General features: G+C 36.8%; 2 protein-coding genes across 2 annotated transcripts in view; both read left to right on the forward strand.

Moving 5' to 3' along the window:
• The window catches only part of LOC107744930 (exocyst complex component 4-like), a 43,093-nt gene extending 38,520 nt beyond the window's left edge, over positions 1–4,573 (forward strand). The window contains exon 8 of the mRNA XM_016558760.1: positions 3,901–4,573. Coding sequence (XP_016414246.1) covers positions 3,901–4,138 — 238 coding nt within the window. The 3' untranslated portion in view covers positions 4,139–4,573. The remainder of the gene's footprint in view (positions 1–3,900) is intronic.
• A 2,109-nt stretch (positions 4,574–6,682) lies between these two features.
• Positions 6,683–20,819, forward strand: LOC107744931 (leucine-rich repeat and guanylate kinase domain-containing protein-like). Its single transcript, XM_016558761.1, has 19 exons — positions 6,683–6,790; positions 7,810–7,891; positions 8,160–8,260; positions 8,535–8,616; positions 9,333–9,457; positions 11,353–11,496; positions 11,829–11,909; positions 12,003–12,089; positions 12,377–12,483; positions 12,743–12,862; positions 13,731–13,827; positions 14,666–14,779; positions 14,889–15,090; positions 15,311–15,427; positions 15,877–15,995; positions 16,141–16,229; positions 17,500–17,616; positions 19,890–20,047; positions 20,257–20,819. The coding sequence occupies exons 1-19, from the start codon at positions 6,683–6,685 to the stop codon at positions 20,418–20,420; spliced, it is 2,214 nt and encodes a 737-aa protein (XP_016414247.1). The 3' UTR covers positions 20,421–20,819.
• The last annotated feature ends 4,013 nt before the right edge of the window (positions 20,820–24,832 follow it).

Here is a 24,832-nt window from a genome sequence, read left to right on the forward strand (position 1 = left end):
AATCTTTTTGACTAACTGCTGTTGGGTTGAAATGATGGTTCATTTAATTGAAAGCTGAAGAATATTGTCCAGCTCTACATCTACTGCAGCAGCAGCCCAGGGACAGTCTACGAACCGTTTATGAGCCTGTTCTTCCTCCTATCCCAAGACTCCTTCTGTTGAGGTGTTATCTAATATGTAGACCAGGGTCAGACTGCCTCATCTCAAAGTCTCACCTCGCTTTAGAACAGAGCAGCTGATGAAAGAGCAGACCGTCTGCAAAATGTTCCCATTAACAGGAAAATCGGACCTGTCAAGCATGCAGGAGGAAATGTCCTGAAAGCCTTATATGCTTTTTTGCACGGAAAGCATTGGCATTTGTTACTGTGGTGACAAGTATGTGTGTTCTGTTTGATGGAGAGGGGCATCTTGCCTGCTCTCTCTCTCTCTCTCAGCTGCTAACTAATGTGTTTCTGAGATTGCGCTGACAGAAGCAGCCCTTAATGGCTTTAATATTGTACATACTGGAAATTGGAGGAAATGAATTGTGCTGATTCAAGTTTTTTTCCACTGTCTCCCTTCACGCCAACATACATCTCCCAGCGTCCTTCGCTGCATGCATCATAAATTAGCTTAATACCCTTTTTATGCACTACTGTACACACAGAAACAGTCTAATTAAAACTTAATGGCACTCAGAGAACACACACATACAGGTGCAGTTTCAATGTGTGAAAAGTTCCTGCTCTTTATTATCTTCTAATGGGAGAGAGGATTGGGAGAGGAGAGGAAAGGAGGTGGTCTTAAAAGAGAGTTAATCAGATTAGCAACTCGTCGCCGTTTACCTAAATGTCCTGTTTTAATTTGTTTAATTAGTATTTATGTTTGGGATTTAAATTATTTTTATTTTTTTTATAGTTTTTATTCATTTTATTTCACTTTTAGTTTTACTTATTTTAGTACATCAAGTTAAACTAAAATGAGAAATTAAGCCTTGGCAACTTGCTGAAATAAAAAGTTTGTTTTTATATCTTATTTTAACAAAATTACAAAAACGTAAACTAAACTTCAAATCAAAACTTGAAATATAAAAATAAAAGCGAACTCAAAATATTTATAAATACTGCAATTGTATACAAGACTGTATATTATATTATATTATATTATATCATATGTTCATATGTTCTCATATTATGTAAGAGTTGTCTGGATTTTCCTTAAAATACAAAGAAATTAGTATACTATCTGTTTAAACAGGTGAGTTTTGAATCTTTTGTGCTAGGACAATTAAGCTGTTTTATGCCAAATGAAGTGTTGTATATGAGATTGTCCTGTTTTGAGCTCTAATGAGCAGACAGCCCAGGTCTGGTGGATTACTGCCCTGGCATAGGAAGGGTTACTGGGACACTGTACTGTCAGGACTGTTATAAATGGCTGTGTTTTTCAGTGTCAGAGATGAATGTGGGTTAATGGAACTGCCCTCTCTCTGTCCTGCAGGTGCACTTGTGCTCACATTCACACTTTTTGGCAACCTTTTCAGCGTCTTTGGGTTGAACATGTTTTTTTACTGGCTGAATATTCTGTGATCATTTGATTTTTCATGTTAGTGTTAATCTGCAGCATTAGAGCTCAGCATTTTAGAGGCGTAAGGGCAAAACCATTATTTCCAAGTACCTACTTCACCAAGAAGGTTTAGTAGAAGACAGCAGATCTCTGAGATATTTAATTCAGTATGAAAAGGCCTTTAGACTGTAAAGTTGGCCTAACAACTTCTAGATTTTTAGATTTCCTGAAGTAAATTTGAGCTGTGTTACAGTTGCTAGGATGTTGTGGTTGTTTGCAAAGGCACTGCTATACAGTTGCTAAGGTGTTGCTGAGTGGTTTTAGCATCTTGCTAGGTTTTCTGGATGTTGCTAGGTGGCTTCTAGGTGTTTACTACTGGCCTAGGTCAAAAAGCCCACCTCCAAATCTCTACACTGAAAAAAAAAATTGGTGAAGAAACATTTTTCATACAGAAATTGCTAATAAATTTCACAATTAATTACAAAGAAATGTGAAATTTTAAAGTAGAAAGACTGAAATATTTATAATATTTGTTTTATTTACAGCATTGAATCATTTTTACAATATAGATATGACACTGGTTTTGGATTTTTGTTCGTTTTATTGTCTAACACACTGACAAAAAATGGCTTGACAATTTTTACTTCGAAATTGCCATTAAATTTCACAAATAAATGCATTATAAAATAAGTCAAAGTATAAGTCCAGTCACTTAAAGTAATTTGTCCACAAAAAGCCACATGATTTAGTATATAATGTCTGTAAAACTAATGCTAAGTGACAAATTATATGCCATAACCTTGTTTCAGTAGAATATATTTGTACTATAGTAGAAATCACAGCCATGAAGCATCTCCATGGTTCTCCAGAAGTTTAATATCTCCAGAAGTTCATAACCTCAGGTCCTTATGATGCCTGGCATGGCTTTAAAATTTACATGTGCTCCATGATGAAAAGACTAAAATTGTCCATTTCTGCCAGTGTTTGCTCTGTACGGAGCACCTTTAAAGCGAGAGGTTGTGTAAAATGGGCTCTTCGGCTCATTTCGAGTGCAGCCAGAAGTCTCTGAGCACCTGGAGGAGTGTGCCAGCTTGATAGGGGAGTTAGAGAGAGTCCTGCTGGCTAAGGCCTTTTCTATGTGTCTGAGTAATGCAGCATGAGAGAGAGATTCGGAGGAGTCGTCTGCTTTGATGGGGTCAAAACACATTCAGCTCTTATCACCCCTGTTACAAATGTGCCTCTTCTGCAGAAATAGAAGTTGTAAGTCCTTTGTGTGGGTGTCTGTATGCATACTCATGTGAGTAAGTGGTCTCCTTGAACTGTATGTCTAATGTTTAATGCATGTTGTTCCATTCCATTGGTCAACAGCATGTTTGGGCCAAAGGGTTCATGGAAAAATGGTCTGATGTTCTCAACAAGTTTTGTGAATGCATGGCTTCACAATAAGGAACAGTAAAGGCCAGTGTAAAAGAGTTTCAGCTCTGTTGACAGAAATTTTGTTGCATTATTTTCATGCTTACATTCTTTCGTTACAACATTTTGTTGATCATTTGTGTTTGAGAATTAACATGCTTAAAATATTTTGATGTATCAAATGTTTAAAAAAAAAAATTTTCTTCAATTTTTAACCACTTTTTTTTACATTATTTTGTTTTGCAAACATCAACTGTTAACAGTTGTCAGACTTGAGAGAATAACTTGTGATAGTTCAGAATCATTATTTCAGTTGTTGATAAATTGTGTTGATTAATATTAAATAAAGTTTTTTACACCATATTCCATAATTTTCAGATAAAAGTTTTAATGAATTTATATTGCTCTCACAGAGTTGTACCTTTAAAATTTTGTTTTTTCCAAATGACAAAGATTTTAAATTACATTTTTGTTTTTTTTTGTGATTAATGTCAATTATAAGTATATTTTAGATACTTAAAAACATAATACATTGCTAAAAATAAAGTTTGAATATATTTCTTTTTATAAATGTATTTATATATAAATATGTAATGAATGTAATAGATATATAAAAGCAACTTATATTTTATAATATATTTTTATTTTTATAAATATAATATGCTGCTTAAAAACAAAATATGATATGAATAGGATACAGAATCTTTTATTTATGTTTTGCTTTTTTATTATTCATTATTTTTAAGCTACATAATATTTTTGTAAGTATCAGAAATTATATCTATAATTGATATTTAATTAAATAAACTTTTGCAATTGCAAAAATGTGTGGTGAATCACATGAATCAAGTTCTGCAACACTTTCACCACCTTGTTTCAGAGAGATGCTATCATGTGCCATCATCTGAATTAACACCAGCTCTCTCTCTGTGTCTTTCTCTGCAGGCAGTACTATGAGATGCTGTATAATACAGCCGACGAGCTGCTAAACCTGGTGGTTGATCAAGGGGTGCGTTACACAGAGCTGGAGTACATCAATGCTCTGAGTCTCCTCCACCGCAGCCAGACTGGCGTGGGAGACCTGACCGTGCAGAACATGCGGCTGCAGCGCCTCAAAGAGATCATATGCGAACAGGCTGCCATTAAACAGGCTACCAAGGATAAGAAGATCACTACAGTCTAGACGCACATGTTTAAACTATATCTACCAACACTCTGAAAGGGTCCACTTTACTGCCGTTCATTACTGTCACAGGCTTTGAGTCAAGTCACACTTTCAAGCAAACATTATAGTGGTTTCATTTCATTTTCTTGCTTTCCAGTATTTGTTAGATGCATTTCTGACCAGGGCTTTGTGCACACAAATGCACACACAGACATGTTCTAATAAATGAATCCCTTGTATCTTTTCTGGTTAAACCGGGCCACACGTTTCAGAGCGAGAGGACGGATTCACTCATTGTAGCTTAGGGACATTTTCATCTCATTTTCTTACTTTATCAAACCTCTGCTCTCAATTATAGAATCTTCTTGTGCGCCGTCTCTCCCTGCCCAGCCCGGAGCTTGTGCTTGGAATAACAGATGCCAGATTAGAACGGCAGGCTTTTTTTATCAGGGGAAAAAAAGAAACGGCTTGTCTGCCACTTGTTGATTTGTTCTTTTTGCTCGAGAGGAAATAGGAATCGCTAACCTCATTCAGCATTTCTTAAATTTCTCCCTGCTCGTTGCAGGTCTAATTGTCATGACATAGGTACATAGTCATTGATTGTGATGTCATAATGATGTCATTATGACATCACTATTAACAGTGGATTGCCTGGTTGTTTAAACAGGCAAAGAAATGAGTTTCTAAGCCTTGATGTTGATATATATTCGAATATCACTTCAAATGTCGAATGACACTTTCGCTTTCACTATCTGCCCTTTGACTATGTCTGCTTTCATTTGAATCTGAACCTCTTATTCCTTGTTCAAACAGACAGAAAACCCCACAGATCACGCATGCTCTGTTCTAGGCTATTTTTAATTCATTAATTATGAAGACTAGAGCAAGAGAGAAAGCCATCAATACAGAGCACATGTGTTAAGCAGGAAGCCATCCGAGCAATCCATCAAAATGACTCAACCACTCGAATCAATAATTGCCACCAGGTTGCCACAGAGAGAAACACAGTGGTGATCTTTCATATTCTTAGCACATTAAAATTGTGTGTGAATGTTGAAGATGTTTTAGAGCAATGGTTAGACATTAGAAATGTCATGTCTGCCTTATTTTATTATGCCTGTAATGCATCTAGTGAGAGGAGCCTTACTAAACTCATACAGGCAAGGACAGAAGTGTATGGATTTGTGTGTTTAAGCCATTTTCGGGTCCGCAATGCTGTTTAAATGAAGCGACTGACTCAAGCACTTCTGTTAGCATTATACCGTGCAACTATAATTCAACTATAATTCATTTAGACATTACTGCAACAGAATCTGATGTTCTTTGCACAAAATATGTCAGAGCAACACTATTTCATGCCTTTGTTTTGTGTATTTTTAGTATGTATTTTGTGTGTAGCTTTTAATAACATTTGAGGTGTTCATGTACATGCTTGTACATTTCAATTAACTGCTTATATAAGTCCTTCATCCTGAGGAGCCTCTCACAGCCCTGGACTACTGGATTCAAAGTGAATTTTGCCAATGGTAATGTGTGAAGTGAAAATAAATGAATATAACAGAAACAAGATCATCTGTATATTTCACAAGTGAGTTTAATTTCATTTAACGTTAGAACTTTATTCATATGTTTCACTTGATGAATGTGCTGTCAACAATTCAGGGAAAACATCTGATAACACGGATACTAACAAAAATAATAGATTATTTTTGAAGAATACATTATATACATGTATTCAATACTTAGATGTAATATAATTTTTACATGATATAAAATGTGTGCGCTTGAGTGTGTACTGTATTCCCTGCCTACATTATGAAGACCAAATTTATTTTTTTTCGTCCCCATGAAGAAACAAGCTTATAAATCATTGGTGTAAAAGGATAGACTATACAGATTGTACAGTAGAAAAACCATTACACCTATGGGATGTCCCCATAATGATAGAAATGCCGGTGTTTGTGTGTGTGTGTGTGTGTGTGTGTATACAGTATGTACCTCTGTGTAATACAAAGTATAATAGCTTATGTATTACAAAAGGTTTGAAGGTATTTATTTATTATACATGTATTTATTAACATGCTTTAAAAGAACTTGAGTCAGATTTTAGCTTAGCTTAGCTGATAACTGAATCGTAGCGTTCCAGTCATGCGCGTGTGCACAACGCTGGCGCTACTTTAGTTTATGTACTGTTGGTAACCAGGCAACCGATGCGCGTGCAACTTGAGGTTATTTAAGCTTCTCACAGGAAGTCCGCCTTTACTAGCGTCTATTTAGGAAAAAAATGGAGTAAAAAATTATCGTAATTAATGGAGTCAAATAATTAATATTTGGCGTTTGTGTTAAGCTGGACATGTCAAATTCCTCCTTTTCTCCAGCAATAAGTGCTGCTCTCTGGAGACTGGAGACCATAGAGACAGCAGCAGAAGAGAGGCACAGTCAATACACACAACAACAATGGAGGTAACAGCACTCAAACATGACTATTTACTCATTTATGATATAGTTTCCTTTGACACTTGACTCATTGTAGCCAACATTTCCTTTGTTCTTTTGCATGAAATGGAGAATGATGGTGAATTAACGGAGGACCAGGTGTATAAATGCCTGTCCAACCTGGGACAGTCGGCTACAGGACTCCAGCACACTTACCTATGCCTCTCTGTGCAAGTGAGTGATCCAGACACACATTGATTTTTTTGTTATTGTAGGATTTTCATTGGCTTGCATTGTTTTTATATTGATTTAATATTTGTTTAGATTTGGAGAAATTTAGCATTACATCACTTGCTAACCAATGGATCCTCTGCAGTGAATGGATGCCGTCAGAATGAGAGTCCAAACCGCAGATAAAAAGCTGATAATAATGGATTTGTTTATTTCAAACACGCAGCTTTTCACTTCACAAGCCGTTTATTAATGGACTGGAGTCATGTGGATTACTTGTGGATTATTGTGATGTTTTTATCAGCTGTTTGGACTCTCATTCTGAGGGCACCCATTCACTGCAGAGGATCAAAGTGATGTAATACTATTATTACATTTGTGATAATGGTAGAGCAACATTTTGAATAGTAGCTGAATTCAAATGATAAAATGACAGATTGCATTTTTTTGTATTCCCCTTTTCCTCTCACATGCCTGATAATAAAAAAAATATATATGAATGTATATTTTCTTGATTTTTATTGAACAATTAAGAAGTTATTGATAGTTTTTTGATAGGCATAAAGCGCATACAGTCACTAGCTGTTTTGACTGTTTAACGGGTTAAGACATTATTTAGTATGTTTATTAAGCTGATTTCTATCAGCTGGTCCCCACAATGTGAGTGGATTTACTGGCCTTGTGGGAACATTTGCTCCCCACAATGTGATCCACACACACACACACACACACACACACACACTGAGACTGTTACATCACTAGGCAACAATTGATATTTTCCATATAAAATTTCCCAGGCTTATGCGACAGAGCTCCAGGGTAGAATATCAATATATTTTTCCGGAACCACTGATATTGTTTAGTTGCATGACTTCGCTGGAGAGAGAGAGAGACAAAAGTGGCCTCCAAATTAGTTTACATCCTTTTTCTAATGTGTCATATACTCTCCTCTAGTTTCAGGGTTTTACCGGATGACATTTTATTGGCACCTTAACTGAATTTCTGATTGTGTTTGGCCACAGGGGCAAGACTTGAAAAATGTCTCCATTTTATGCAATTACATCTATCTACAAAAGCTCGAGCTTCCCTACAATAAAATCAAAGGTAGGTTTACACCAGTTTAATGTTTGTGTTACAAGAAAACTATATGGTGAAATGAAATTTGCTGTCATGTTCCGGACCCCCTCCTATTTGTCTTTCACTAATGTAGATATTTTCTCCAATATCCTCTTGTTGAAAATGTTTGCCGGATTTTGTTTTTCATGCGTGCCCTTCATGGTTGCTTGGTAGCGGGATAAATAATCTCAGCTGTGTGGATGCTTGTCATCCATCTTTCTCTTGCTCTTTCCGCCTAATTTTTTGTGACTGGTAGATCTATCCTGCGTGAGTCACATGCCACACCTCATCATACTGGATGCTTCCCACAACCAACTCACCGATTTCTTTGGATTCCAGCCACCAAAAAATCTCAAGGTGATTCAATTTACTACAGAGGGGATAATGTGATGTCATGTGAGGTTCAGCTTTCTTATGCAAGAGCGAATGAAGAGTAACTTCACTGGGTCTCAGAGATGTTTTACTGTTAATTAAAGTTAGATGTTTTAAATTTTTTGCTTAAATACAGATTTTTTCCTCATTTAAGGAGGGTTATTGTAATTTAAATGGTTCAAAATTTTCTTCTTGTCATTTTTAGGTTTTTGGGTTTTAACTGATGTTTATATACTGTCCTTTTCTTTTTTTAATGCAGGAGGTCAATTTCTCACATAACCAGATGTCAGTAATGAAGGATCTGTCTGCATATTCCTCTTTGACCAAACTGATTCTTGACTGTATCCTTTTGAAGATTACAAAGCACATCTTTCGCAATTAATTTTACTTCATTATTGTATTTCCAAGTAAAATAGGCTATTCAGAGTAAAAATAATATAGGGCAGGGCTGTCTCTGTGTTCCATTTAACTCAGAAGTCGGATGGGAATGACGTCACACCCGAGTTGACTGCATTCCTGTACACAAGTCGGAAAACCAAGATGGACGCCTTCATTGTTAGCAATACTGGTTGATAAAAACACATATAAAAGCAGTATTGTGCACAGATAAAGCTGGATAATACCAACAGGTTTATTGAGACACAGACAAACGTGTTAATTAACCATATATTACTACTGGTTCACTTAAGTTGATGCTTGGGTTGTTGTGGTTCCTCTGAGGTTCTGAGTCACAATTCAGACTTAAGTGGGTATTTCAGTTAAAAGTTCCTACTGGGACAAATGGAACGCACCATTGCTTTTGGGAATCGATTAAAGCAGGATAAGTGGGTGTCACATACCAAAATGAAGCTAGCTGGATGAAAAATAGGGACTGGTGACGTCAGTCGAAAAGAAAATTACCAGAATTTTAAATAGCATGCACTGATAAATAGCGATATCACTAAGGCCTGGCCAAGGATGCCTAATAAAAGTAACTTGGTTGACTTCTGTTGACAAAACTATTGATTTATTAAAAGCAAGTGTATGAAACATTCTTTGACTGTGCCTTGCTGTTCAGATAATTCATTTAGTGCCATCAGGGGGCTGGAAAAGTGCAAAAGGCTCTCACACCTCAGCCTGGCCCATAACAAGATCTCCCGCATTAGGGGTCTGGACCATCTGTCCCTCAGAACGCTCTGCCTGGTACTGTCAACCCTCTTAAACACAAATACACACTCACCATTTATTACAGCAATGCCTATGTAACACAGCTAATTTATTCCCGATGATTAACAAGTGCAGAGAGGTATAAAATATGAATGTATTTCATAAAGTATATTTACTTGTTAAGAGCAAGTTTGCAGATTAATTAATGTGTGTTTTGAGGTGAGAAATTAACAATGGTACGGCAGGACAGGTATTGAATATGTAACTATAAAATGTTCATTTCTGTTTGGGAAAATATGTCACACTCTTCATGATGGGGCAATAAATAAATGTACTCACGCTTGATTTTAATTTGAGATTGGAATGCAGAAATGAGAGGTCTTTCCTGTTTTTCCTCAAAGTGTTTACGAGTCTCTGTTGGATTAATTAGTGTCAGCCTGCAAAACCTGTTGACATATTTTTCTGCTCACCCATAGTATCTCCCCATCACCTGTCATCCTCTTCCAGATTATGTTGTTGTGTCAACACTTTCATGAATGATTAAGCGCCAGCCTTTTCGGAAAATATAACAAAGCCTGGTGTTGAAGCCCGCCATATGGCAGGCCAGCGTGCCACCAGACCTTTGCCACTCAGCTGAAGGATGTTTATGCTGTCCTTTATCAAAGAGATTCTTCATCGTCAGCAGCGCCGCGTCCTTTGGTGTCCACGTCCCCATGAGGCCAAGCTGCTGGCGTGAGAGAGCCTGGACCCTGTTAAAAAAAAACACACCCTCCCACACACTGAACCTGTCCGTCGCCCCTCCCCCGTTGCTCTGAGACCCTGAACAGCGTGCGCCTGTCAGCCTGTTCCGCTCACACCCATCACACTTTGGATCTAGATCTTCCAGAGCCCCTCGTGGTCACCATCCCCTGCTGTTCTGCGCCAGGCATGGGGGTATTATAAGGCCAAGGCTTGGGAAGCTGGAATCTTTCTAGCCCCTGTAATAGGTTACGGGTCAATTTTTTTACGCTTTTCATTTTTTGAGTTGCTAGAAATACTGGTTACCCTAGAATGTTTTTCTTTAAATTTTGTTAGTTTTTGTTATTTAGGGTCATGAGCATGCCTGCAAAGTGTCGACACTCTGATGGGTTGTGGAATGTGCGTACAAAATTTCTTCATTTGTGATGTTTTCACGGTCAATTTAAGCACAATTATCATTAAAGACAGCTGCACACACCCAAAATAAAAACGGACTTTTTAAAAACTTTTTAAATGTATTTTGCTATGTCTGTTTCTCAGCTACAGACAATTTTTTCAAAGAAACATACACTGCATTTTTTTTTTTTTGCTGAGTTGCATTGAATCCAGTGGATCAAGTCGATCAAGCTGACTCCGACCAGTGTTATTATTATTATGAATTTTTTTTTATATTTTGAATTTGTTTTTATTTTTGTATTTTCCTTTTTCCTTTTAATTTTAGTTAAAGTTTAGTAATTTTGTTGTCATTTTATTGTTAATTATTGTTTTTTAACGTGTCTATATAGTTTTTTTTTTTTTTGACTTTTATTTTATTTCAGTTAACATATATTTTATTTCAAGCAACAAAAATATATATGCTTTTTAGTTTCTGTTAACTACAATAACCCTGAGCCCAGCCATAATGATTGTACCCTGATTTCAAACCCAATACAAGGGTTGGAAAGTGAGGTGAGACGGGCGTAGGCTGTACGGAAAGCCTCTCGTTCATTGATATGCACATGCTACATCTTACCAGATGTTCGCCTATCAGTCCTTACCCATCAGCCTTTAATTTCCTGAGCTCACCTGTCAATCACACAGCCACAGCCAGGCAGAAATGGCACATGACCCTGCAAATCATGTGCAGAGCTTTAGAGTTACTGTTCTTTACGTCATTGAAATGATAATTGTATATATGTGTGTGTTTTTTTAAGAGGGGGAATGTGATACAGAAGATTGAGAATCTTCAGACTCTACGCAACCTGCAGGTTTTGGATTTGTCCTGTAACCGGATTCAAAGCCTCTCAGGTCTCCAGAATCTCCATTTCCTGGGAAACATCAACCTTGAGAGCAATCTGGTAAAGGAGCTGTCAAATTCCTGTCATATTATATTATGCAGATGGCTCTAAAGTTATACCTCAGAGCATAACAGACTAAAAGGAATCAATTTAACCAAGTGAAAATGGTTAGAAAGATCTCAAATCTACCAGAAAAAAAATAGTACCTTAGAGTGGTAATATATACCCTTAAAGTACTACTATGAACTGTTATGGATAAATAAGGTACTCAGATCTCCCTTTGAAGGTTCTGCCCCAGTGGAAAGTTGTTGAAGTTCTGAGAGTGTTTATGTGGCATCAGACTAGATATTTCACTCAACAAATAATTCTCTTTTTTGTTCTTTGTGTATCAGATCAGTGAGGTAAAGGAGGCTGCACATTTGCATGACCTGATATTGTTGAGAGAAATTAATCTCCTCAGAAACCCAGTGCAGGTGAGGGCACCATAAACATCTGAACACCACAACACAGGTAACACTGGGCTTAATGTCATCACCTTATACTTAATGCCAAATACTTCCTTGCAGGACCAAGAAGACTATAGACTTGCTGTGATATTTCTCCTTCAGCATCTCGTACTTTTGGATCAACACACTGTAACTGCTGAGGAGAAGGTGATTGTGTGATCTAGAGTACAAGGAACGGTTGCTTTACATCTTTACTTTCTAAAAAGTGAAGTGCTGTTTATGGCTTTGAGATGGAGGAAGCCTATTTTGTACAAAATATATATGTATATATATTTTGAAGAGCCATTTGTTGACTGGTTCATTGGCTGAATTGAACTGAAAAGAACTTGAAAGTAACTTGAAAGCTCTGAAAGTTTGTTGGAAAATAAAGCACATATTTGAATGACTATGTCAGGGGTTGAGTAGTGAGTCCCATTCCTGTCTTTCATTTTCAGGTGTCTGCTGTGAACAAGTACGACCCTCCTCTGGAGGTGATCGCAGCCAGAGATCACATGACCCACTTGATGTACCAGCTCATGCAACCACAGGTTATTTTTGACAGGTACAACTTTTCGATCCACTTTCCTCTTCATTTTATGAGCGTGTCTAGTCCACAAAGGCCACTTCCCTCAAGCAGAAAGCCCTTCAAACCACTCACAGCGCTCAAGTCTGAACTAAAATGAATCTGGAGCTGTGTAGCGAGGCTATTTGAAGTCACCCAGTTGGTTATAAACTACATGGTTGAACTCACAGGAAGTTCAATAGCACGGTTCACAACAACAGCATTAGCTAATATGCATTTTCACATGTTATTCCACAAGTACTCTCCCCAGTCTGGATGCTCCGTACCCCATTTTGGTCCTCACTGGCCCTCAGGCCTGTGGGAAGAGGGAACTAGCCCATAAGCTGTGCCAGGAATTCAGTGACTATTTTGCTTATGGGTAAGTTTGGAGTGCATCATAAAAGTCACTAAAATATGAATTTGTAAACAAATGAAATATTAATTTCTACGTTATTTGTACTGTGTTATGTGATATTTTGTTCAAAGACTGCACAATACTGGGGAAAAAATGACGTTGCAATATTTTGTTTTTCTGCGATATGTATTGCAATATAAAACGAATACAGGAATTTTCTCAAGATGACGTGAATATATATTTTAATAGAATTATTAATAATTCTTGAGTGTTTTCTGTTGGGGTGTGCAACTGCATAGAACATAAAATAATTATATAAAAAAGCCTTTTCTTTTTTTTTTTACTTTTTACTCTGAAGACTTTTTTGTGTGAACCATACTTTTGGGGCTTAATGATTTCGAAAAACTTTCCACTTGATTTTTCTTCCTGTGTATCCCCACAGTCGACCCATTAAATATGACTTCAAAATAATAATAATAATTATTAATATTATAAATTTATTAGGATTGTTATTAAATAAATATATTGAAAAAATAAATAAAAATAAGAATAAAATAAGAAATATATTTCAACAATACTTTTGTAGTGGTAAATAAAAACATACTGCCAAATTATTAATTAATAATATTTTTATAGTACTATTTATGTCTTGATTTCTTCATTATCAAACGTTAAACCATCAAGCTTTTATTTTGGCCGTTTGCCTGCAAATAAATAGCCTACTGTACATGCACTGTTGGTTTCAGAGTGAAACCCAGCACATATATTTGTTTAATTAAATTCCAGCCTTTGCCATATGATAATCACACTAAGCCATATTGCAATATATATTTCAATATATCATGCAGTCCTAATTTATCTCGAGTTTCTTTAATCGATTTGTTTGTTTTAGTGCCTGCCACACCACCAGGGGGCCCTATTATGGGGAAGAGGATGGATCAGACTATCACTTTGTCACAGAGGAAGAATTTCAGAACATGATTCAAATGGTAATTCTCTGTCCAGACTTTTATCATATTCTGATCTGCTTCGGCAGTATTTTAGTCATATTTATTTTTTAGTGATACAGTTTTAAGCCCATTCATCTGGAGATACGGGCTTCCTCAGGCCATATTGGTCTATAAAGCAATGACATGCCAAAAATGTGAAGAGGGGAAAGAATTCACCCTAGATTCTCTTTTTCCCCAGGCCCCTCAGGTGCTTCTTAGAAGAGCGCACACCTAGTCTTTGCCTCCTCTATCTCGTTTAGCTCTTAAGTGTTGCTATATAAGTCTAGTGTTATTGATTGATAGAGGCTGGAAGAAAGCCTTTTGATGTGTGATTATAACCTTATGCCTCCAGAGCAGAGAAAGAGACAGAGGCGAGTTTTACAGACTAACCTCCCCTACCTATATCACACCAACACAGATGTGTGTCAGCATTCTGTAGACGCAAACGTTCCTTGGTGCTTTTCTCTTGGCCTGTTAAAGCAAATAGAGTAGAGGATTAGAGCATGGTTGGGATTTGTACTTATGTTTTAAAACCATCTTGACCAGAGATGTAGAAACATGTCTTTGAGAATTGCTTTGTGCGAGTAAAAGCTTGACAGATAGCGACTTCGGCATTGCAGCGGCTAAATGGACCCAGGTGCAGTTGAACACAGGGGTCAAAGGTTTGTCTGTGTGAGAAGAATGATGTTCCCTTGCAACCCAAAGGTCAAGAGTTCAGGTCATTCTGCAGTGAATCTGTGCTGAACGTCCATGATGCCCAATTAAGAGATGAATTTGAGCTCAATGCCATCATGTTCCATTTACAGTCTCTTTTTCAGTTTTATTCTCTCACTGTCAGGGTCAATTCGTCCAGACGATGCAGTACGGAGGACATTGGTATGGCCTGTCGCGGGAAACTATTGAGCGAGTGGCTCGTGAAGGTCTGGCCTGCTGTGTGCATATGGAACTAGAGGTATGGTATCAAGAAAACGTGTTCCACCATGTTGACCAAGCACAAAACTGGGTCAAATGCTACAGCAGTTAATTATACTGGACGTTTTTGTGTGTTTGTTCCAATACAGGGAGTGTATAGTTTGAAGAACTCATATTTTGAACCCCGTTACGTCTTGCTGATCCCCACTGTTGTTGATACTTACGTCTGCTTTCTGAAAGCAAGAGGATTCTACAGCAACGCTCAGATGGAAACTGCCGTGTCTCGCATTGACTTGTATGCCAAGATCAACAGAGAATCACCTGGCTTCTTTGACAACATCATCCCTTGTGGTAACAAACTTTTATCAACCCATTAAGGTCAATTACGCTGTCTTCTATCTGTATATCTATAGGAATATACTTTTGATTCCCCTTAGTGAATTGTAAGAAACACCTAAGTGACAATAAAACAACTCTGCCTGAGCAGGACATTTTCAAAAATGTATTATTTTTTTCTTTTAAGGAAACTCAATTGCTCCTTCTATTGCTCCACTTCTATTGTGCTCATCAGATGACCGTGCGGAGGCCTACCATACTCTAAAACAGTTGGTGAAGGAGTACCTGGGTCTAGAGGAGCATGGAGGAGGAGGTGACAGCAGCTCAGTCACACCTGACAACACCTCCACAAGTGAGCTTTCACAGTCCCATTTTGCCATACACTAAGACCCAATGAAATTGCTTGGCAAGCGCCATGTTCTTTTCAATGTTGATATTTCATCTGGAAAATAATTCAAATTATTTTATTTAAAGTGTTTGTTTAATTATTTATTTCAGATTTTAGAGGTATTTTTTTATCTTTATTTATCTATGCATTTATTTATAGTTTTTAGGAGTATAATAACATTTTGTTGGCATCTACAAAATAACAGACTTGGACTAAAGGCCACAGAACTCACAATTTGATTTCATGGGGCCTTTACATTAAGTCAGTTTTGTCTGCGGGGCACTTCGACAGGATTATAAAGAATATAGTTGTAAATAGCTGTACTCAGTGTGAGGCTATGGCATTTCACTGCTGCAGCCACAGCAGACATCTGTTCACGATGGCCGAGTGCCCTTACTACAACTCTGTTATAGACTCAACTGTCGAGTTACTGGCAGCCAACACGACAGAGGCCACTGACCTCATGGACTCCTACAGCAGAAACTACCAGAACAAAATCCAGGCCAAAATGACCCCTCAGCAGACCCCTGCAGTAAGTCAGAGTTACTAATTCTGATATTTTTACACGATTATTGGCTTGATATAATCCACAGAAGCTATCGTGGCGAGGAATAGCAGATAAGAATGAAATTAGCAGTCACACTCATGCAAACACAATATTTTTTTGTACTCCATAGGAAATGGCTTCCAATCAACAACGCCAGCAGCTGATTCGGGAAGCTCTGAGTGGGAAGAGTCCTGGTGCTTATGCCGAGCTGTTTCAGAGGTAACAGAACTCTGACTGTCACTGTACATTACCCAAAGACTGTGACTGACAATGAGATAGAAGATCACTGATCCAACCCCAAAACATTGGCTTGGTCTAAAATCTGGTGAGCTGCCTTGCATGTCTACATAGGCAGACATCATGCTAACCCAAATTCAGCCTCAAAAGTGACTGATTTGTAATGTTTTTCATAAGCAATAACAACTCTGCACACCGCACAACTAACTATTTCAGTAGAATTTAGCGTTAGCACATTGAAAAGCTAATGATGCAACACTGTACTTCTATAATTAAATTGCATGCATAAATATACTCTACTTTTCAAAATTTTGTGGACAGTACAATTTATTTATTTATCTTTTAGTCAGCAATGATGCATTCAGTTGCTCAAAAGTGACATAAGACATTTATAATAATACAAACGATTTCTATTTCAAATAAATGTTGTTCTTTTGAACTTTTTTTATTCAACAAAGAATCCTATAGTTAAGTCTCATGGTTATGAGAAAAATATTAAGCAGCACAACTGTTTTCAACATTTATAATAAATGTTTCTTGAGCAGCAAATCAGCATATTAGAATAATTTCTGAAGGATCATGTCAAGTCAAGTCACCTTTATTTATATAGTGCTTTTAACAATGCAGATTGTGTCAAAGCAACTGAACAGCATTAATTAGGAAAATATTGTGTCAATAATGCAAAATGACAAGTCAGGAATTAATTAACATTTAACATGAATTAACATTTCTGCATTTGACATTGGGAGCTATGTGACACTGAAAACTGCTGTAATGATGCTGAAAATTCAGCTTTGCCATCACAGGAATAAATAACATTTTAACATATATTAAAATAGACAACAGTTATTTTAAATGGTAATAATATTTCACAATATTACTGTTTTTACTGTAATTTTGATCAAACAAGATTTTGGTTGCATAAGAGACAAACTTGAAATAGCTTGCTTGAAATAGTTAATTTTTAAGTAGTTGAAATGTTTTGTTCTGATATTTCAGTCCTAGTGATATTTCAATGAAATTTCAATTATGTTTTGTTGATAAACTATTTAGCTATTTGATTTTTTAGTAACTGTATTTAGTTTTACATAGCTACTTTTCAATGGCCTAGATTAGTAACAAGCTATTGTGTTTTTGTATAGAATGCCCAAATTTTGTCTCCTCAGCAAAAAGCATCACCACAGGCTGGTGAGTGTGTGTGTTATGGTGCTTTACTGATACTGTTGTGTGTGTGTGTTTGTGTGTGTCACAGGAGTGCACCCACAGCTCCATCATCATTAGCGTCTCAGTCCCGGCCTCCACCCGGCCCCTCTTCCTCCCCAATGCGTCCTGTTGGCCTCGGCGTTCCTGACCTCAATGAGGACAGCAGGTATGCCACACACACCTTGACATTTTCACCTCTGACCTCTGGCCCCAGAGCAGCAAACCAATTAACCTTTCCCCAAAGTTTTCTCCTTGTGTACATCATTTCCCAGGACGTGTTTTATCTTGTAGCCTCTCCCTTTATGTTAATAACCTCCATCTCCATTTTACACACATCCAGGCTCAAATATCAAAGTTTTCATCCTCAGCTCAAAGTTAAAGCGTTCAGGTAGCTGACATGCCCCAGGCCATCTGGAAGATGTATGTGTTGGAGCACGTAAATGCAGATTTATGACTATCGGTGCTTTTGCCTCTCCCGTGTTTGAGCTCAGGGACTCTAAACAGGCGAGGAAATACAAGACTGCTCCTGTGAAATATGCATGTCCCCAAGATATTTAAATACACTGTAATTTAGCTCATTAAGAGGAATCCTGGGAGACTTACAGAGCTGCCTCGACTGCCCGGTGCACCACCGCTTTGTTTATTAGCTAGGGGAAAAAAATGACAAAACTAATGTGCTAGTCCAAATTGTGTTAAACAGTGACTTTTTGTTTCTTAACTGCCGGGAAAAGCAATATGCATTTTGAGTTTGTTACTTTGCAATCTAGTTATGAATTTTACTGTGCTCTTTATGAAATCAGTTGAAAATGCAGGCCGTGGAATCATGGGATATCTGTGAAGAGACCATTGCCAACTCTCTAAAAAAATACATGATGCCAATCAAAACTTATTAAAACCTGCTTTTAATGGGTGTCTTGAGATGTTTGTTTATTCAGCACTGATGTGTGTGTGTGTGTTTAACAGAGTCCTATAGAGAGAGTCATTTTCATATTGTTGTTGCTATTTGGATTTTGTTTTCAGCTGAACTGAGGATTGTGGCATAATAGGAACTTTGTTGGGATGTTAGCTAATTCAAATTTGCAGTCAAATTAATTAGACTACTATTCAAAATTTTTGGTCAGTAAGAATTTTTTTTAAAGAAAAATTAATACTTTTTTTCTGCATGGATTCATTAAATGAATCAAAAGTAACATTTAAGACATTTATAATGTTACAAAAAATTTCCATTTTGAATAAATTTTCTGTTGCTGAAAAAAATGTATCATGGTTTTCACAAAAATATTAAGCAGCTGTTAAACAACATATTTCAACATTGATAATAATAAGAAATGTTTCTGGAGCACAAAATCAGCATATTAGAATGATTTTGAAGGATGTGACACTGAGGACTAAAATATTAAATTTAAAATATATTCAAACAGAAAACGGTTATTTTAAAATGTAATATTTCACAGTACTGTTTTACTGTATTTTTGATCAAATAAATGCAGGCTTGGTGAGTATAAGAAACTTATTTCAAAAATATTTTAAAAATCTGACCCCAAACATTTAAACCATAGTTTACCATAGTAGATGAACATAGTAGATGATATGCTGATGAATTTACCAATTTAAAATGGAAATTACATCAATATTTGCTGAGAAAGATCATTTACGACATTATTACATTATTGTGGAAGTTAAATTAAGTATTAAATAGACACAAAGTGAAGTGAATATATTGCTTCTATTATGTCCATATCATTGATCATAAGCCGATCACTGACTTAGGCCCAATCCCAATTCTATTTTATACCCCTTCCCCTTCCCCTACCCCTCCACCTACTCCTTCCCCATGTCCCTTGAAACAGAGTGTCAAGGGGTAGGGGTGAAAATAATCCCCTAAGAACTGGGACACCACTACTATACCATCACACGTCATCATACGTCGTCTAGCTCCTACAATACACACACCTATACTGGTGTGCTGTGTGGAATTGAGACACCCCTACCCCTTCACGTGAACGCGCGAAACGGAGGGGAAGGGCTAAGGGGTAGAATTAGGATTGGGCCTTACTGTGCTCCGCCATTGTCGTGTATGTTTGTTCGCGCTTGCCTTTAAAATCGACACGTACTGCGCATGTCTACATACCTAACACGTACTACGCACGCGCATGACGTCACCGTTTTCAAAAAGATTCCCGTTTTGGGTGTTTACACGGAAACGATAATGGTGGCGTTTTCAAAAACTTGCACTTTGAAACCCGTTTTCAAAAATATGCGTTTTCGGTCCCCAAAACGCAGTTGTCGTGTAAACGAACAGGCAAAACACATAAAAAGTTTCCAGTTTTTGGCTGAAAACATTGTCGTGTAAATGGCCCCTTAGTAAAATGGTTTAATGTTGTAACTTTCTTTTTACTTTCTTAATCTCTCGCTTTCTCTACTTTCACTCTGTCTCAGTTCGGAGGAATCTCGTGCCAGTTCTGGCTTGTCCATGAGGAGCTCAGCAGGGGCACTCTCAGCGGAAAGCCCAGCCCAGGGATCAGACACTGGGTCAGGGCCTAACATAGAGCCTTTGGATATGTCTATTTTGGGACAGGACCGGGACTCTCTTAGAGGTGAAGAGCATTTTCCTCTCTGTGTTCATACATTACACATTTTAACATCTAGTTTGTACATTCATAATACGTTTACGTTTTAGAAGCTGTCTGTACATAGATATTGTACATATCTATTTAGAAGTTTGTTCAAATACCTGTGCCTACTCATGAGATGATCTTAGATTCTAGTTTATGTGACTAATGCATATCTGTTTGATGTCTCGCAGGTCACATGGACTCTGGTCTGACCCCTGATGCTCCCAGGTCAGTCTCTGAGCGGGTCTCGCCAACACTCCCCTCCTCCCCGGGCCGTCCAGGTGCCAATGTTAAACCAGTCCTGCCACCCATCCCATCTGGAAAAAAGACCAATGGTTCTGGCTCAAAGGAGTAACTGACAGTACAGAGAGCTGCACAGGGTATAGATATTTGCACATCATGTGAGTGTTAGCGGCAAAAATAGGTTTTTGAAGTAAAGTTTAATTAACTCCTGAAGCTTCAAGCCAGCCATTCAATAAATGACAATGAAGGGAACAGCTGTGGTGAGTGCTGTGAGGCAAAAGCCAGTCAGGTCATTGGAAAATATGGAGATTCCCATCCCTCATCTGTGTCCTCCAGTGTGAGTGATCTGAGAGGCTGAAGGCTTATCCGTCATTAGCAGATCTAAGCTCTGGAAACGGCCTGAAGCTCTCAAATCCCTGGACACAGGAGGTAAGGCAAGAACGCACTATGGAGGTCACACTTTACATTACAATGTTCATGTTACAAAATAATCACTTTGAGATAATGTTCAAAATTTTGGGTTCAAAAAAGTTTTTTTTTTTTTTTTACTTGGTTTATTATGTTTTTTATTTAAATAAGGTAATACTTTTATTTACCAAGGATGTATTAAATTAAATAAAAGTGACAGTAAAAAGATTAATAAAGTCACAAAAAATATATATTTCAAATAAATGGTGTTCTTTTGAACTTTCTATCAAAGAATCCTGAATATCTCTCTCTCTCTCTCTCTCTCGCTCTCTCTCTCTTTATATATAAAATAATAAAGATAAGGTAAAAAAGGTAAAAATATTTATATATATATATATAATATATATTCACAGTTTCTACAAAAATATTAAGCAGTAATAATAATAATAATAATTAGAGCAAGAATAAATGTTTCTTGAGCAGCAAATCTGCATATTTCAGCATATTTCTGAAGGATCGTTTGACTCTGAAGACTGGAGTAATGGCTGCTGAAAATTCATATTTTACAATATTACATATTTTTTATCAAATAAATGCAGCCTTGGTGAGCATTTCTTTCAATATCGTTTTAAAATTCTTACTCACCCCAAATTTTCAATTCATTGCAAGTGACTTTGGATAAAAGTGTCTGCCAGTTGCACAATATATAGAATATGCTAGTATAAATAAACACAATTATGTTAACATAATACATGTGTAACATGAACTTGTAATCTATGTGTAACTTAATGATTTTACCTTTTGTGCGGCTTTTCAAATGAGCAGCTGGAGCTGTTAGAGAGGCTCTACTCTTGTAATTAATGTATCTTATGGCTCAATCTGACACACAGACTGAGTAAATATATTGAGACAGTTATTCGGATATCTTGTGACACAAGTTGCATTTCATTTCCGCTTTCATTTGTCATCAGTGTGCAGTGAGCCTGTGTTTGTATATCTGTACAGTATGTACACACACACCTGGCCGTCCATCAGCGTCAGTCCCTATAACCAGCAGATGTTGCAATGATCTCATAATTCAGAGGCAGTTTCAGACAAGACGGTTGTGAGAACCCTCGGGCATAACCTACTTACAGAGACAGTCTTCACATTTGCTATCTTATCACTCTCATCTAGATCTCGCACTCCTAATGCTGCACTATATGCAACACTGTGTTTAATAGCCTTTAAGAAATGTGAAGATATCAACACTTGGATTCTGTGTGAAAGTACTCGAATCCTACTGACCTCAATGTCGGGAAATTATTCCTACACGAATAGAAGAATGACTTGGTTAAATTAATTGCACGCATATATACAGAGCCCCACACATGACATGGGATAAAAAAATTTATATCATGGCCCATGACTTAAGAATTCATTCCTGAAGAATTTATTAATTTGTGGCTATGTTTTATTCATTTGTTTCCTCATTTTAGTTAAATTATGGCCACATTATACTAATTCATTCCCTTGTTTTAATTTAATCAAACCATGACCATTTTTTTTCCTTGCATGTCATGCATCGTATAACATAATCATAGACATACATAATCATAAAAATACATTTGCTTAAGGTCTAAGGGTTTAATATTAAATTTTGTGACTTAAAATTATTTTTGTGATTTGTCAGAAATTTATTTTTTTATTTTTTTATTTTTTTTAGCAAGAAGGACCCAAAACTCAAAAATAATAAACAGATATGTATGTATATATACAGTAGTCAACATTTGAAGTGGATCAAAAAAGTTAATCAAAGTTGTCCTAAGACAAGAACACATTTTGGTTTTAGGACAACTTTGATGAAAGGTTTTGATCCACTTCAAACGTTGATCACTGTATATATATATAAGATAGATATATAAAGATAATGTTCTCCTTTTAATTTACCAACTTCAACTTGTACATTCTTAAAAATAAAGGTTCAAATTGGCATCTGTTGTTCCATGAAGAACCTTAAATACCTTTCCATTACACAAAACGTTCTTTATAGTTGAACAATTTTCTTTTGATTATTAAAAAGTTCATCACACTACAACAACATTTTTTTTTAAGAAATATGCCATGAAACATTCTTTGGGGAAACCAAAATGATTTTTTTAATGGCATTGAAAAATTCTTTATTTTTAAGAATGTAGAGGTAACCCATCAGCCAGCGCTGACACACTTTCATAAGATGACGGAGATTCTCTCATAATCATAATCGTGACAAGCTGACTCATAATTTCCTTCTCTTCTTTCATCTTTACACGTATCACATATCTCCATAACCTGGCCTCTGAAAACAGATTATATCTCAGAGAAAGACAAAACTGTCCACATTATATTATCCAGAGCAGCGCTAGCAGACGAAGAAACCGGCATAAATCATGTTTTCCACACAGAGACGCGCGAGAGAGGCTAAATCATAGTGGAGCTCTTGTATTTTACCCTCATAGCTGCAAAAGCTGTTTGTCAGCTCAGGCCTACAGGGCCACAGCTGTGACTGCTCTTGATACACTACACTGTTAAATTGGTGCTTCAGTGAAGTTTAGGCTTCACAGCATAGAGATTGTGGATTATAAATGGTAGCTGTTTCAAATCTTTATCTGCACTATATACTTAATTCTGCTAATAGAAGTATATTTATGCAATATCACATGAGTAAGAAAAAGAAAAAAACACAAATGCTCCAGTTTTCAAAAACCCTGACTAAAATGTTAATAATCATTCTTGTAATATGAGTATGTAGTTAAAACTTTAATGTTAAGGTTTAAGAAAAATGTGTGAGAACTTGCAATAAATGATTTTACACTATTAATGCTGTTTCCTTTTGGCTTTGACTGCTTATGCATATAGCATCAGGCATCCAACTAATATCTAACATTAATCAAAGAATGATTTAAAATGTAGACATGCGTTTGTGTTCGCAGACTTGGAAGATCGTTCATAAATATACCATGTTTGCTTATTAATATTTTGTCTGATTTGTCTAATCAATTATGCTTTCAGTAGCCAATTAGTTTTGGTAAATGTACTTGTTACAGTGTAATTATACTTTTAAGTATTGAGTCATTTTAATTAACAACATGTACTTACTATAAGGTTATGCTTAGTATTAGGGTTTGATTTAGGTTTGGTTTATGCATAGTTCGTGTAACAAGCGCACTGTGAAATAAAGTGTTAGTTTCCAGTACATTTAGGTCTGTTTAGTAAAGTGCTATAATTTTTAAATCCATTCTGCAGATTTTCTTCCAAAATAGGTGTATACAATGCATATAAATTCTGTATATTCCATCTAAGGATGTAGATAACTAATGGTAAATCCATTCAGATAGGGTCAGTTCTTTGACAGTAGGATGGACTCTCTGCCTCTCATTCAGACACAAGTTTCCTGTGCTTAAAATGAATCAGCTGTTGAAGCACGTCACTGACAGAAGCCTTTGAACTGGACATACAGTGGCTTTGGAAAAGGGTCTGGAAACATTCAGACAGAGAAAATGATTATTATGTGCCGTTGAATGATGCATATCTTCAACCGTTCACCAGAAGTGAAGAATGTAATTAGTGTCTCTTCAAATTCCCTTGACACATATCAATGTCCTCCATAAAAGATTTCTTTTTTATAATGTAAGAACTTACTCTTGTAAGGTGAAGGTGAATCTTGTAATTACTTCTAACAATGTAAGCTTCTGTAAGTTGGCTTTGCTGCTGTGTTGTTGTGTTGAGTCAACATTTAATCTTTAAAGGTGTAGTTAGCTTCACCCCTGAGAATTCACTATTGCTTCTGCCTGGAATCCATGCAGCTTAGTTGTTGTTACCAAGGCAACTGGCTCTCTGCAATGCACCTCCTGTTTGCCTGTTTGGAGACAGGAAGCCTGAAGCATTGACTTTGTGTGCCAGCAGCCCCACATTAATTCCCCTTGATGCTGATGGAAGATGATTTCTGATACTTTTAATTAGGGGATACTCTCCCTCTTTCCCACCCACACACTGTTCAGTTTCTTGTTCTTTCTCTCCCTTTTGCATTGTCAAACAAATTATAAAAGTTTTGAAACTTTATAAAATGCTTGTTTAACTGTAACCCCCCCCCACCCC

Source organism: Sinocyclocheilus rhinocerous, unplaced genomic scaffold (assembly GCF_001515625.1).
Source record: "Sinocyclocheilus rhinocerous isolate Xijiao unplaced genomic scaffold, SAMN03320098_v1.1 scaffold258, whole genome shotgun sequence".
Lineage (NCBI taxonomy): Eukaryota > Metazoa > Chordata > Actinopteri > Cypriniformes > Cyprinidae > Sinocyclocheilus > Sinocyclocheilus rhinocerous.

Coding starts and splice junctions, on each gene's coding strand:
- LOC107744931 (XM_016558761.1), top strand. CDS start 6,683: ATGGAGAATGATGGTGAATTAACGGAGGACCAGGTGTATAAATGCCTG. Junction 6,791..7,809: donor ACCTATGCCTCTCTGTGCAA/GTGAGTGATCCA, acceptor GTTTGGCCACAG/GGGCAAGACTTGAAAAATGT. Junction 16,230..17,499: donor TATGCCGAGCTGTTTCAGAG/GTAACAGAACTC, acceptor TGTGTGTCACAG/GAGTGCACCCACAGCTCCAT.